The sequence below is a fragment of the Anomaloglossus baeobatrachus genome, chromosome 5, assembly GCF_048569485.1.
Source record: "Anomaloglossus baeobatrachus isolate aAnoBae1 chromosome 5, aAnoBae1.hap1, whole genome shotgun sequence".
NCBI lineage: Eukaryota > Metazoa > Chordata > Amphibia > Anura > Aromobatidae > Anomaloglossus > Anomaloglossus baeobatrachus.
In genome coordinates this window covers 496,599,066-496,613,629 of record NC_134357.1, presented here as the reverse complement: position 1 = coordinate 496,613,629, position 14,564 = coordinate 496,599,066, and the positions used below count along the sequence as shown (strand labels likewise).

Sequence of the window (14,564 nt, the reverse complement as noted above, 5' to 3'; positions counted from 1 at the left end):
CTGACAGCACACCTCCCCCCCCGCTCCTCGCCTCGGGGATGCGTACCGGCAAATATTTTTTTACAAAAAAAGCACTGAAAATAACAGAATGAAACAGGGGTTCCTTTGCTGGTTTCCCATACTGGTACTAACCTGACTTCAAACTGGACTGGCAGCACCTTTACAAATGTGGGCTATTATTACAATGGCCATTATAATATTCTAAATACCTCCATTAATATTTTTTAGGTAGAATTTATTTTGGTTTTTCACAGTGTGCGACTGTTCCTTTTTTCTCATATATTTCACATCACGTACAGATACGCACCTGTTCACATTTGTAAAGGTGCTGCCACTCCAGTTTGAAGTCAGGTTAGTACCGGCGTAGGAAACCAGCAAGGGAACCCCTGCTTTCATTCTGTTTTTTTTCCTGTACATTATAAGCAGTAATCAAAGCAAAAGGTGGCTGCTTTGAAGAACCTAGAATATAATACATATTGTCAGTTGTTTCACACTTTTTTGTTAAGTATTTCATTCCACATGTGTTAATTCATAGTTTTGATGCCTTCAATGTGAATCTACAGTTTTCAGAGTCATGAAAATAAAGAAAGCTCTTTGAATGAGGTGTGTCCAAACTTTTGGTCTGTACTGTATATATATTCCTTAATTAAAACATTAGTACTTAATATTTTTTCAGAAGTTGAAATTTTTTTTTTTTTAACTATATGTTTATTGTTTTTTTGAAGACAAATAAAGTATAAGGTCAACATTTCAAACATCTTGTAACAGAACAAAATCATCTCGTATACTGCTCTCAAGACCAGAAATCACATTACACAATTCCAAAATGATCCCACATCAATCTCCAATCTTCCTAGTAAACCTCTCAACCTTTCCATGTGGTCCAAAAAATTTTTTAGGGATGACATTCCCTTTAAGGGCCTTAGCAAATAACTCCTCAGATCTCAGGTTTCCTGTTTCAATCAAGTCATATTTGCAACACTGGAGATTCCCTATGTCCTAAGAACTAGTCTAGGGCTAGGGGTGTAAAATTAGGGGATGCAGGCGATGCTCCTATGCCGGTGGGGACCCAAAGTTTCCTCTACTATACAAGAATCTACCATTATAATTGGCACCTATGAGCCTGTTATGAGCATTAGGGCTCAATATTTTAAGCTATACCCGTAAAGAGCATTATAATTTACCATCCTATCTTTATAATTGAGTGGTCTGCAGACCCCATGATGGGTATAAGGATTATGGTGGCCCTCTCTCGTATAAGGGATGGAAGTGGGACCTTGAAAATGATTAATACTTTGTCCAGGATTCCTTTTCTTCTTTATATACTTTAGGCCAGTCAATGTAATACCAAAAAGCCCTTGGTGTCAATAATTTGTGAGGGCGCTAATTAAATGGGTTTTCCCACTCGTGATATTTATGGCATATCCTTATTCCTGGGGACTCACTATGTAGAAAAGGGTGTCCCGACCGGCCTGGCTCATGTAGACAGAGAATTGGCCATGCATGGCTTTCTCTAATCCCCTTTATGGGAGTTACAGAAAAATACACAGATGTTTACATAACTCCTGCAGAGGTGAATGGCATATACCTCGCAAATGTATCCGGTGGCTCGATCACCAGATCAGAAGACCACTGTGCTTTACTTTGGTGCGAGTACCGGAGATGGGACCCACATTATTTAGACATTTGTAGCCTATATTTTAGCCACAAATGTTCAAGATGGGATAATCCCTTTAACAGTTGCCAACTTTGCATTCCAACTTGCCCCCAAAGTACCTCAGGAGTCCATAACAACTGACGATAGATGAGTGATGACTGCCCGAAATGATGGCTGCAAACATAATCCTTCTCAAGTGCTAAGAATGGCCAAAGTTCAGACCCTCCCTGGGCCTGACTCATCCACGCAATTTACACAAGAATTTTACCTTGAATTGGGGCTATTTTAAGCTCATTATAAAGAAAAGCCAAATTCTGTTCCCATTACACCCGGAATAGGGAAAAGCAGATATAAATTCATTTTCATATCAGGAAATTCACGTTTCCTTCCTCTAAAATTCACGCCAGTGTCTAATTTTATCCATATTGAGTCCGGCTTCACATGATCTGATGTCCTCAGAGACGGTTTGTTTCTTAGTCGTCACTGATGAGTCAGTGACAAAGTTGATTCATAGATACAGGGGCTGATGCCTCAGATTGAGAAATATGGGTTGATGTAGATCCTGCTGTCCATAATAGGGTAATATAAGGATGAGGGTTATGACTAAGGAGATCCATCACCATAAGAAGACTATTTGAAGATTTTGACATCTTCCTGTCCTCCCTGCAGCATGCAAGATTTTTTACAAATAATCAAAGACCCCTTTACATACTGCAACATCGCTAGCGATATCGCTGTAACTTCACCGGTTTTGTGACGTAATAGCGACCTCCCCAGCTACATTGCAGTGTGTGACACGCATCAGCAACCTGGCCCCCGCTGTGACATTGCTGATCGCTACAAATCTTTCAGGAACATTTTTTGGTCCTTTGTTTCCCGCTGCGCAGCATGTATCGGCGTGTTTGACACCGTTACAACGACATCGTTAGCAACTTAGCCCGTAGGCGTGCTATAGCGTTCCCTACCAGCGAGGTCATTCTGCAGGTCCGGGATCGCTGGAAAGTCTCTAAATGCTGCTGCGTCGTTGGCCAGATCTGCCTGTTTGACAGCTCACCAGCGACTGTTTAGAGACTTTCCAGCGATCTTGGCCAGGTCGGGATCGCTGGTGGCATCACTAGAAAGTCTCAGTGTGTAAAGGGGCCTTAAGACCGAATCTACAAGAGACTGAGGAAGGAGAGGGAGGAAGGTGCGGCTGCATCTTTAAAGCGTCTCTTATTGAGATCTCACATAGCAGCTGTCAGGTGATTGTGGTCCAATGTTGTGGTTATTTTTCCTCTTCTCTGCCAGCCACCATCCATGGTGAGCGCAGCGCTTCTCGACGCTTGTAACAACACAACATCAGCAAATCAGGGAGAAGGGATTAATCCAAGAAAGTTCATGAAACCCTTTTGTTCCTCAAAAATGAAGGGCAGAGTACAATTTGGCCTCTGGCTCTTAGATGGTCAGAAGGGTACACAGACTATTGTACAAGAGGAATGGTGCCATAAAGGGAAAAATTACGTCCCAGTGGAGCCACGGGTGTAGAAACCCATGATTCATCTTTGTAGGGCAAATAAGGAGTTCATTAAGTTATATGGATGGGATGAGAGTTGTTAATGATTAAAAGTTCAAGGGCTGGAAAGGGGGGTGGTTTTGCATAAACAGCAAGCCTATATATATATATATATATATATATATATATATATGTATATATATATGTATATATATATATATATATATATATATATATATATATATATATATATATATATATATATACAAAGAAGATGTAGGGGGGGTTTGAAACTCTATGGTGGTTCCGCAGAAAAGGGTTCTGCGCACACTTTAATTGGGGAGATGGATAGGTTTAAAGTATTAAGGAGAAGTTGTGACTCCCTTTCTTTGGGCTTGCAATGTTGAGGGGTTTCTTAGAGTTGGTGTCAAAATTGTGGTGAGTGATAATATATTGGATAGATGCTAGCCTCCAATTGTACTTGAAATTTAGTAATGGCCTGGCAGAGTTTTGGGTCTTTTCAGGGTGGGGTACCTGAGAATCAGCAGTATGAAAAGGTTTTACAACCAGTGAAGTTCCACTGAGCCTGTGATTGATTGGATGTAATGCTGAAAGGTTACAAACTTTGCGTACCGCCAGGTTTTAGAGCTCCAAGAACTTTGTTACCTCAAGTTATCTATTTATTTATTTGGTATGATTGTAATGAGTGATGAGCAAGCGTGTGCGCCACTGCTTGTAGCTCGGCCGAGTATCGAGCATGCTTGGATGTTTCGTCCGTGGAATAATAACCACAATGCACAGGCTTACTTCACTACATTTTGATTGGCATCCATTATACTCGTTACTCGCGTTGAGCACTTTTAGAGCGTCCTGCTCTACTTGAGTACCGAGCACCCAAGCATTTTACTGCTTACCCATCAGTATTTGTTATAATAAAGGCCGGTTTGGCCAATTTAATCCAAATGACTATTCTGTTTTTAATCAGAAAATTATCAACTTATGGAGGAGATCAAGCCAAAGAAAGGTAATACCAGCTTTGTGTCCTTCAAGAACTAGGGAGAGCAATGTATGGGTCATAGTTGTTAGGTAGTTGGATGGATCCATAGTCTGGAAAGCAGGATCTCTATTTCCTTTCATGTTCCCAACAGCCATAACAACCTTTATGGCACATGTGCCCTTGAATACAAATCCTTAAAACCACCTGTTGCTAAATCTTGAAGGACCCAAGAGAGGAATTACTTATCTTGGTCTAGACCCCCCATCCTAATTGGCTGCACATGATCGTGTCTTTCAAGAGGGAGTCCCAATATTAATTTGATCAGTCCTTATGGTGCATATGCCCTTGCAAATATTCTATAGACTCATCTGACTGTCTACAACCCATGGACCATTCATACACTGCTCTCCCTAGTTCTTGAAGGAAGCAATGTTCTAAACAAGGAGGGATCTTGTTACTAATTAGATAATGTTACAGCATCCTCAAAAAGGGTCACAATTTCTATATTCTATGCTAATAATATATTTATAGCTGATAACCTGTTTCCATATGCCCCTTATAGCCTTGATAATACATATGTTCTTGTGCAATAGTCTTTGAATCCATCTGACCATCTGAACCAGAAGCCCACTTTTACATTGCTCTTCCTAAATAAGGGCCCCGTTACACGCGTCGATTTATCGGGAGATATGTCGTCGGGGTCACGGATTCCGTGACGCACATCCAGCATCTTTTGCGACGTCGTTGCGTGTGACACCTACGAGCGACTCTGAATGATCGCAAGTAGGATGAAAATCGTGGATCATTGACACGTCGTTCAGTTTTAAAAAATTGTTCATTTTGGGGAAGCAGCCGACATATTGCTCCGTTTGACACCCTGCCAACATCGAACAACATTCAAACGACCGCCTGGGTCCAACAATATATCGTTGATCGGTGATGTATCAATTTTGAGATCGTTACGTGTGACATCAAATAAACGACCTATAAGCGATACCGGCAAATTGTAAATACGATCTGGGCGTGTCATGTCGCAAATGCGATCGTCAGATAAATTGTAGCGTGTAACGGGCCCTTAATTCTTGTGGACAAAAGGCTGTCATGAACCTTCTTGAACCATGTTGGGTCGGATCCCTTCTCACTGATTTCCTGATGTTGTGTTGTGTTTCAAAAAGAAATCACAATTTTCATCTAAAAAATAAAGTATTGGCCGCCCTTCTCCATAGGCTCCATAACAGGCTCAATTCCCACGTTCAAGAATCTGGGTCAAAATTCTAAGGAATTTCAATCAGGAAGGAAAATCTTCCATAGATGTGACACTGTGTGAAGATTCCCATACAGCCTTGACACTTCTATGTGTGGTTCATGGCACTCGAATATCTCCTGGCATCTGGTATTTGGAATGTTCTGTTATATCTACAGTGTAAACACTTGTGATATCAGAGCTTTCCAAACAATCCACTGAGATGAAAGCACAAGTGGGAACATAAACCACAAGATACAACCGGCAGAGCCCAGTATTGTGCTTCATACCTGGAGCGGACAACCTGGTCTTATTGTAGAAATGACAAAAGCGACAGACCATAGAGACCAGTGACACAAACAGAAGAAAAGAAAGTTGGTATATACTCAGTAGTCAAGGTTTAGGATTCACAGGCACTGAGGTGATTAGTACCAAACATACTTATTTCTATCAGAGATTCTATTTTAGCAGTTCTATTCTTGTACATAGGAGACGGTTTATAGTAGTTATATTCTTGTATATAGGAGCAGTTTTATAGTAGTTATATTCTTGTACATAGGGGGCAGTATTTTAGTAGTTATATTCTTGTACATAGGGGCAGTATTATAGTAGTTATAGTCTTGTACATCGGAGGCAGTATTATAATAGTTATATTCTTGTACATAGGGAGCAGTTTTATAGTAGTTATATTCTTGTATATAGGAGCAGTAATATAATAGTTATTATATTCTTGTACATAGGGGGCAGTATCATAGTAGTTATATTCTTGTACATAGGGGGCAGTATCATAGTAGTTATATTCTTGTATATAGGAGCAGTAATATAATAGTTATTATATTCTTGTCACAGGGGGCAGTATTATAGTAGTTATACTCTTGTACATAGGGGGCAGTATTATAGTAGTTATACTCTTGCACATAGGAGCAGTATTATAGTAGTTATATTCTTGTACATAGGAGCAGTTTTATAGTAGTTATATTCTTGTACATAGGGGCAGTATTATAGTAGTTACATTTTTGTACATATGGGGCAGTATTATAGTAGTTATATTCTTGTACATAGGGGCAGTATTATATAAGTTATATTCTTGTACATAGGGGACAGTATTATAGTAGTTAAATTGTTGTACGTAGGAGCAGTATTAATGTAGTTATCTTCTTGTACATAGGGGCAGTATTATAGTAATTATATTCTTGTACATAGGGGCAGTATTATAGTAGTTATATCCTTGTACATATGGGCAGTATTATAGTAGTTATATTCTTGTACATAGGGGCAGTATTATAGTAGTTATATTCTTGCACATAGGGGCAGTATTAATGTAGTTATCTTCTTGTACATAGGAGCAGTATTATAGTAGTTATATCCTTGTACATATGGGCAGTATTATAGTAGTTATATTCTTGTACATAGGGGCAGTATTATAGTAGTTATATTCTTGCACATAGGGGCAGTATTAATGTAGTTATCTTCTTGTACATACTGTGCAAGGCAGTGTTATAGTAGTTACATTCTTGTACATAGGGGGCAGTGCTAAAGTTTGTTAGCTATTTTTGTATATGGGGCAGTATTATTCTTGCATATAGGGGCAGTCTATAACTACTATAATACTGGCCACATGGACAAGAATATAGTAGTTATATTATCATACATAGAGAACAATATAATAATAGTTGTAATATTGAAAAGGCGTTTGCTGCTGGAAGCAGTTGTCACTTTCTATTGCCTACTCCCTTTGGCAGCTTATCAAACTGTATTAAACAGTAGGGGGTCACAATGAACACACATGTCCCAGGGTGGAGAGACTAAGGGTACCTTCACACTTAGCGATGCAGCAGCGATCCGACCAGCGATCTGACCTGGTCAGGATCGCTGCTGCATCGCTACATGGTCGCTGGTGAGCTGTCAAACAGGCAGATCTCACCAGCGACCAGTGAACAGCCCCCAGCCAGCAGCGACGTGCAAGCGACGCTGCGCTTGCACGGAGCCGCCGTCTGGAAGCTGCGGAGACTGGTAACTAAGGTAAACATCGGGTATGGTTACCCGATGTTTACATTAGTTACCAGTGTGAGCAGGGAGCAGGGAGCCGCGCACACTGAGCGCTGGCTCCTTGCTCTCCTAGCTACAGTACACATCGGGTTAATTAACCCGATGTGTAATGCAGCTACATGTGCAGAGAGCAGGGAGCCGCGCACACTGAGCGCTGGCTCCTTGCTCTCCTAGCTGCTGTACACATCGGGTTAATTAACCCGATGTGTACAGCAGCTACATGTGCAGAGAGCCGGAGCCGGCAGCACAGGCAGCGTGAGAGCTGCAGAGGCTGGTAACTAAGGTAAATATCGGGTAACCACCTTGGTTACCCGATGTTTATCTTGGATACAGCTTACCTCAGCTGTCAGACGCCGGCTCCTGCTCCCTGCTCGCTTCATTTGTCGCTCTCTTGCTGTCACACACAGCGATCTGTGTGTCACAGCAGGAGAGCGGCTTTGAAGAAAACGAACCAGGGCTGTGTGTAACGAGCAGCGATCTCGCAGCAGGGGCCAGATCGCTGCTCATTGTCACACACAGCGAGATCGCTAATGAGGTCACTGCTGCGTCACAAAAAGCGTGACTCAGCAGCGATCTCGGCAGCGAGCTCGCTGTGTGTGAAGCACCCCTAAAGCTGCATTTACACTGAAAGATTTTCCTGAACAAGCATTCTTAAAAACACTCAGATCATGATAACTTTTAATTGTAAACAGGCTGCTGATGTTCTGATGTGTGAGCAAAATGCTCGTTCATGGGGTGAAATTATCTATTGTGTAGTGCAAAAATGTATTGATTTCGATGGTGCATCGTCCTGTGTAAACAGGACTTGCGCACTGAGCCATCCATTACTGATCTATTACTGATCTCTCTGTGCTCATCGTTTACCACAGTCTGCCTGTCTAAACAGGATACTAAGCAACCATTCACGGCAAACATGTAGTCCATCCGCAGTCACTTAATACCACAAGTCAGAAGGTCTTTATGCACCCAAAGGATTTATTTACCAAAACCCACTTTCCTCAGACATCTTTCACATTCACAGATGAAGTCGTGATACTGTTTGTTATTTCTCTATATTTTGCTTCTTGATGAGAACTTTGAGTCTGAGGATTTCAGATGTTTCAGACGTCTGCCGAGTCTTTGTCCCAAAGTCCCCGTGGTGTGTTAAATGTCACATCTGGACTCAGTTTCCCACCACAATTTATCCTACACATCTTCCCTTCTGCGAGTCCTTGGCTTCTCTACACAGGATCACACTTTATGGGAGTGAAATGTTTGTACGTTCTTAAAAAGGACACAAAATTAGTCATCCATACAATCCATACATATATGATTGATGTAGCAAGATCTGCTGGCCCCCACGGACATCCCCGATGAACTTTGACTGCTCAAAAAATTGACTGCTTTACCACTTTTTCACATAGCTCTGATGACCACTTACCCATACTGCTGTTAATGGATTCAATGTGCCCATTTGAGATATTGGGCCACTTGGGCAAGAGGACAGATCACGTCCAAGAAAAATGTCCATCTGGGGGAAATTGGATCCATCCTTTACCCATACGGTGGATGATAGAAGTACTCACGTATTTCCCAACATCCTATGAGACACTCAATTGGTTGCTTTTGGCTTAAAGGGGTATTCAGTAGGCTTCTGTCTCGGGCACCAGTGAGGTAAGAGGTACCTGTTTTAAAATTAAAGGGGTATTTTGAAGGGGGTTATACAGCTTTTAAGGGGTGCTTCACACACAGCGAGCTCACTGCCGAGATCGCTGCTGAGTCACGCTTTTTGTGACGCAGCAGTGACCTCATTAGCGATCTCGCTGTGTGTGACACTGAGCAGCGATCTGGCCCCTGCTGCGAGATCGCTGCTCGTTACACACAGCCCTGGTTCGTTTTCTTCAAAGGCGCTCTCCCACTGTGACACACAGATCGCTGTGTGTGACAGCGAGAGAGCGACAAATGAAGCGAGCAGGGAGCAGGAGCCGGCGTCTGACAGCTGAGGTAAGCTTGTAACCAAGATAAACATCGGGTAACCAAGGTGGTTACCCGATATTTACCTTAGTTACCAGCCTCTGCAGCTCTCACGCAGCCTGTGCTGCCGGCTCCGGCTCTCTGCACATGTAGCTGCTGTACACATCGGGTTAATTAACCCGATGTGTACAGCAGCTAGGAGAGCAAGGAGCCAGCGCTAAGCAGTGTGCGCGGCTCCCTGCTCTCTGCACATGTAGCTGCAGTACACATCGGGTTAATTAACCCGATGTGTACTGTAGCTAGGAGAGCAAGGAGCCAGCGCTCAGTGTGCGCGGCTCCCTGCTCCATGCACACACAGCTAAGCAGTGTGCGCTGGTAACTAATGTAAACATCGGGTAACCATACCCGATGTTTACCTTAGTTACCAGTCTCCGCAGCTTCCAGACGGCGGCTCCGTGCAAGCGCAGCGTCGCTTGCACGTCGCTGCTGGCTGGGGGCTGTTCACTGGTCGCTGGTGAGATCTGCCTGTTTGACAGCTCACCAGCGACCATGTAGCGATGCAGCAGCGATCCTGACCAGGTCAGATCGCTGGTCGGATCGCTGCTGCATCGCTAAGTGTGAAGGTACCCTAAGAAGTATATGTAAAACATGTACATAAATATAGATAACCAATTAACTAATGTACTTTGCCGTGGCCCAATGTTCAAGGATGCTGCTCTAAAATAAGGACATTATAACACAGCCACCATGGGATTTAAGGACAGGTCACATGGTCAACAATGTATGAAACATCATAGGTCATGTGATGAGCGCTCTCCACATCGCTTTGCCTCCATCACAGTTCATGTAATCAGTGCTCTCCTTAAGGCTACATCCCATCAATAGTCATGTAATCAGTGCACTCCTTATGGCTACGTCCCATCATATGTCATATGATCAATGCTCTCCTTATGACTATGTCTCATCACAGGTCATGTGATAAGTGTTCTCCACATTGCTACGCTCCTATCATAGGTCATGTGATCAGTGCTCTCCTTATAGCTACGCCCCGATACAGGTCATGTGCTCAGTGCATTCCTTAAGGCTACATTCCATGACAGGTCATGTGATAAGTGCTCTCCTTATGGCTACGTCCCGTCACAGGTCATATGATCAGTGCTTTCCTTATGGCTACACCCCGTCACAGGTCATGTGATCAGTGCACTCCTTATGGCTACTTCCTGTCACAGGTCATGTTATAAGTGCTTTCCACATCATTATGCTCCTATCACAGATCATGGGATCAGTGCTTTTCACATGACTATACCCCCATTATAGGTAATATGATGTGTGTTCTCCACATGGCTATACCCCATCACAGGTCATGTCATCAGTGCTCTCTTTTTGGCTATCTCACTGTCACAGGTCATGTGATAAGTGTTCTTTTTATGGCTATGCCCCATCACAAGTGATGTGATGAGTGCTCTCCACACAACTACTGTTCTGAGTGTGTCCCACCTGGGGAGACTTTGGGTGAGTCTGGAATCAGAAGGTCACAGAGTCTTGTTGCTTGTAGATCCACTGCTGATACTTGAACAACATCTTCTTGCTAGTATTGCTGTAAGGGTTAAGCACCCTTTCTTGCCTGGTTGCTGGCTGTAGCTTTTAATCCCAGGTGCAGCTCTTTAAAATCACTGCCCTTCACTATTTAAGGTCCTATTCCTGATCAGCTGATGACGGTGATAGAGACCTCATTTTTTATATGGTCTGCATTGGAAGCAGTCTGTTCTGGAAGAAGTTATTTGTGTTGTGTGCAGCTGGGATTTTAGCTGCTTTGCAGCTGCTTATAGTGTTTTTCCTTTTCATGTCTATGTCCCCTGTCTGTTTTCCTACCCTTCAGCTTCTGTATTGTAGATGTGAAAGTAGTGTTCTCGTTGGCCTGCTCACTTGTTACGGTAAGTTTAGGGACAGTGAGGGCTTAGGAACGTGGTCGGCGACAGGGTGAACAAACCCATATAGGGACGTCAGGGAGTGCAGGGTACAGCTGCAGGTGGGTGAAGTTGGTAACCCCGCTCCCCTCTCCCTAGCACCAGGGCCTTTTGTTGTATCCTGGTTCCTGTGAACCCTGTGTGTTATGACACCTTCTGGGGGTTTTCCTGAGATCTGGAAAAAACTCTGTAAAACCAGTTATCCCTGCTAGCGCTGGTGGCCTTCAACTCAGTGACAAAAAAGAAAAAGAACTCCGGCACTCATAGAACCCCAATAAGAAAAACAAGGAATGGATATTCTTATACATTCTTTATTCAGTGAGATAGGTGTAAAACAGTCCGTAAAGAGTTTTCGGCCCCAGGCCTTTATCAAAATCGGACCATCAGATGGATTAACACAGAGAATATGTGGGTTAATTCACAGGGAATTATCAACGCTGAACGACCTGTAAAGAGGTTAGGTGGTATATATGATAGGTAGGCGTATTAGTAGGTACACAGGTAATGGGTGTTGCTATAGTAACCAACTTGGCGCACTGCAGGAGATTCCAGGACAGTTTCACTATGGCATGAGACCTCTTCACAATACAAGGCAATAACTCCCCTTCAGCCATTACATGCTCCAGCTCCAATAGCACAGAAATTGACCTTGTCCTGATTCCTACGTTTAAACTCCCCCTTCTCTATCCCCCTTCTCTAGCTTGACATTCCAGTCAAAAACTGTTTACGGACTGTTTTACACCTATCTCACTGAATAAAGAATCTATAAGAATATCCATTCCTTGTTTTTCTTATTGGGGTTCTATGAGTGCCGGAGTTCTTTTTCTTTTTTGTTCTAATTTTCTCCTGAGCACCTACTTGGTGATGCGGGGTCTCTCTAAAAAAAAATGTCAACTCAGTGACAGACTCCCCCTCCCCTTCCCTCTCCAATTTACCACTGCTTTTATCTCACTGATTACTAAACCAGGGAAAGATCCAAAATCGTGTGCAAGTTATCGGCCAATTTCTTTATTAAACATTGACTTGAAGATATATGCCAAGATGCTGGTGAAGATACTCAACCCCCTCTTGCCTAAACTTTTCCACCCGGACCAGGTCGGGTTTGTTCCCGAACGGGAGGCCCGCAACAACACCATCAAAACAATCGACTTTATAAATCACGCTAACATAAAAAAGACCCCTCTGGTAGTGTTGTTGCTGGATGCAGAGAAGGCCATTGATAGGATATCGTAGTCTTCTATCTCTCAAACATTGAGGAATATCGGCCTGGGCCCCTGGTTCTAGTCCAAAGTCCTGGCCCTTTATCAATGTCCCTCGGCAAAAATTGAAGTAATTGGAGTGTACCGCCCTAAGCACGGCTGCTGCCGAGCTGCTTGGATCCGGGTTCGCTGGTGGGTGGCTCGAGCGTCTCCGGACCCGGGGGCCCTCTGGTCACTTCGATCTGAAAGGGGCTGGCTGTTTAGGGGACGTAGGTGTACGGCCAGAGCCGTGGTTAAGTTCGTGACGCCACCCATGGGATGTGGTGAAGGTGGACACCACCGCTGCGGTTTACGGGGCACCCGGGGGAGATGTTACGCAGCAAGTTGTTAACCCCTCCGTGGGTAGGGATGGTGGCCCTGGGACCTGTTGGGGGGTGTTTGGCGGTGCAGGGAGATGGGCGGCCGGAGGGTACTGGTGTACTCACGATTAGAAACACACACAAGTCTCTGGTAAACCAAGGTAATGATGGTCGGTGCCCGCAGCCGGCTGCAGTCTGGTCCCCCACCCGGTTGGTGGTCTCTGCCTTTCTCCTGCACCTGTTTGTGATGATGGACTACCTGAACTTGCAATACGGGAGTCCGCTCCCCCACTTGTAGATTTCGGAAGAGCCCTTTGCCCGCAGACGCTGGCCCGTGGGATCTCTCTGCCGTGGCGGTGGCTTTCTATCCCCCTCACTGGGCTGTTGTCTTCAGTCGGGACTTTGGGTGGGAAAGGACCTATAGTCCTGGCCGCAATAAGTTAATTAGCTAGCCCCCAGTAGCTTCTGGACCTAGCTTCAGGGTCTGAGTATCCCCCTTTGTGCTCCGGTTTCCAGTCGGTTCCCCGGTTCGGTACCGGCGGGCCACTACCCTGTCCCGGTCCACCACGGTTCCACCGAGCCGTCTTCCCGGCTCCTGCAGGCAGAGGCCTCCGTACGCCTTCTAGCCAAAGGTGCCCGGGCTCCAACCCTGGCACCTGTCAGTCTGCTACAGGCCTGTCACACAGGCCTGACCTCCTCCACTAAACTCTCAAACTCAACTGTTTTCTTTTTCCTGCCTCAGGCTCTCTGAACTCCTCTGTGGGCGTGCTAACCGCCTGGCTCCGCCCCCTGGTGTGTCCATCCAGCACTGAGAGAGGGGACTAGGGTTTTAATTGTTTGGCTGCTGACACCTTGTTAGGGGACTTGTGTTGTGCGGGGCTCTATCTGTGACTACCTGGCTGGTCCAGGGCATCACACTCACCCTTGGTTAACCACAGACCGTCCGTGGGCTGTCCGACCACCACCGTTTATTTTTCTGAACTGAAAAAGATAAAAGATAACATATGTACAATTATAATAACAGTATTTACAATCAAGCATACTTCTGGTTTCTTCCCTTGCGGGAGGCATGTTACTTAAACGTTGCGGAACATTTTTATTAACCGGGAACAGGACGGGACCGGGTCCTTTCATTTGCCCACCCAAGCAAACCTAGCCCTGATGCTGCCTCTAAAAACTAGGTCAGCACCCCTTTTCCCCAGTCCAGGAATCGGGTCCAGGTCCAGGTGTTGCCCATACTGGCCGGGTAATAAGTTCCTTACCCGGCAGTCTCTCAGAGGCCCCACGTCCAGGGGACCCCTGACCCGGAGGGTTGTCACCGGTCTGCATGGTGATGGGACCTCGGCCTACAACATCCCACAGGCCCATCCTCCAACCAGCCTCTCCGGAGACTGTAGGACCTGAGAGGGTGGTCCAGGGTTATTTACAAGGCTCAATAGTTTTTGGGTGGCCTGCTAGTTCTCAGCCATGTCTTTATTTTTTAACTGGGGGCCACTGGAACAGGGAATCAACAAAGTCCCAACAGGGACGGCAGGATGGTAGCCGGGAACCGCTACCTTATTCAATACTCTTCTTCAATTTCATGGTAAAGGGTGGCGAAGAGGGGCGGACGTGCAGCTGAGCACCCATGTATGCCCTACTCCGGAAA

General features: G+C 44.7%; 1 protein-coding gene across 1 annotated transcript in view; it reads right to left on the bottom strand.

Moving 5' to 3' along the window:
• Positions 1–8,930, bottom strand: part of TEKT3 (tektin 3) — a 106,152-nt gene extending 97,222 nt beyond the window's left edge. The window contains exon 1 of the mRNA XM_075347956.1: positions 8,859–8,930. Within this exon, the coding sequence (XP_075204071.1) occupies positions 8,859–8,862 (4 nt within the window). The 5' untranslated portion in view covers positions 8,863–8,930. The remainder of the gene's footprint in view (positions 1–8,858) is intronic.
• Positions 8,931–14,564: the final 5,634 nt, after the last annotated feature.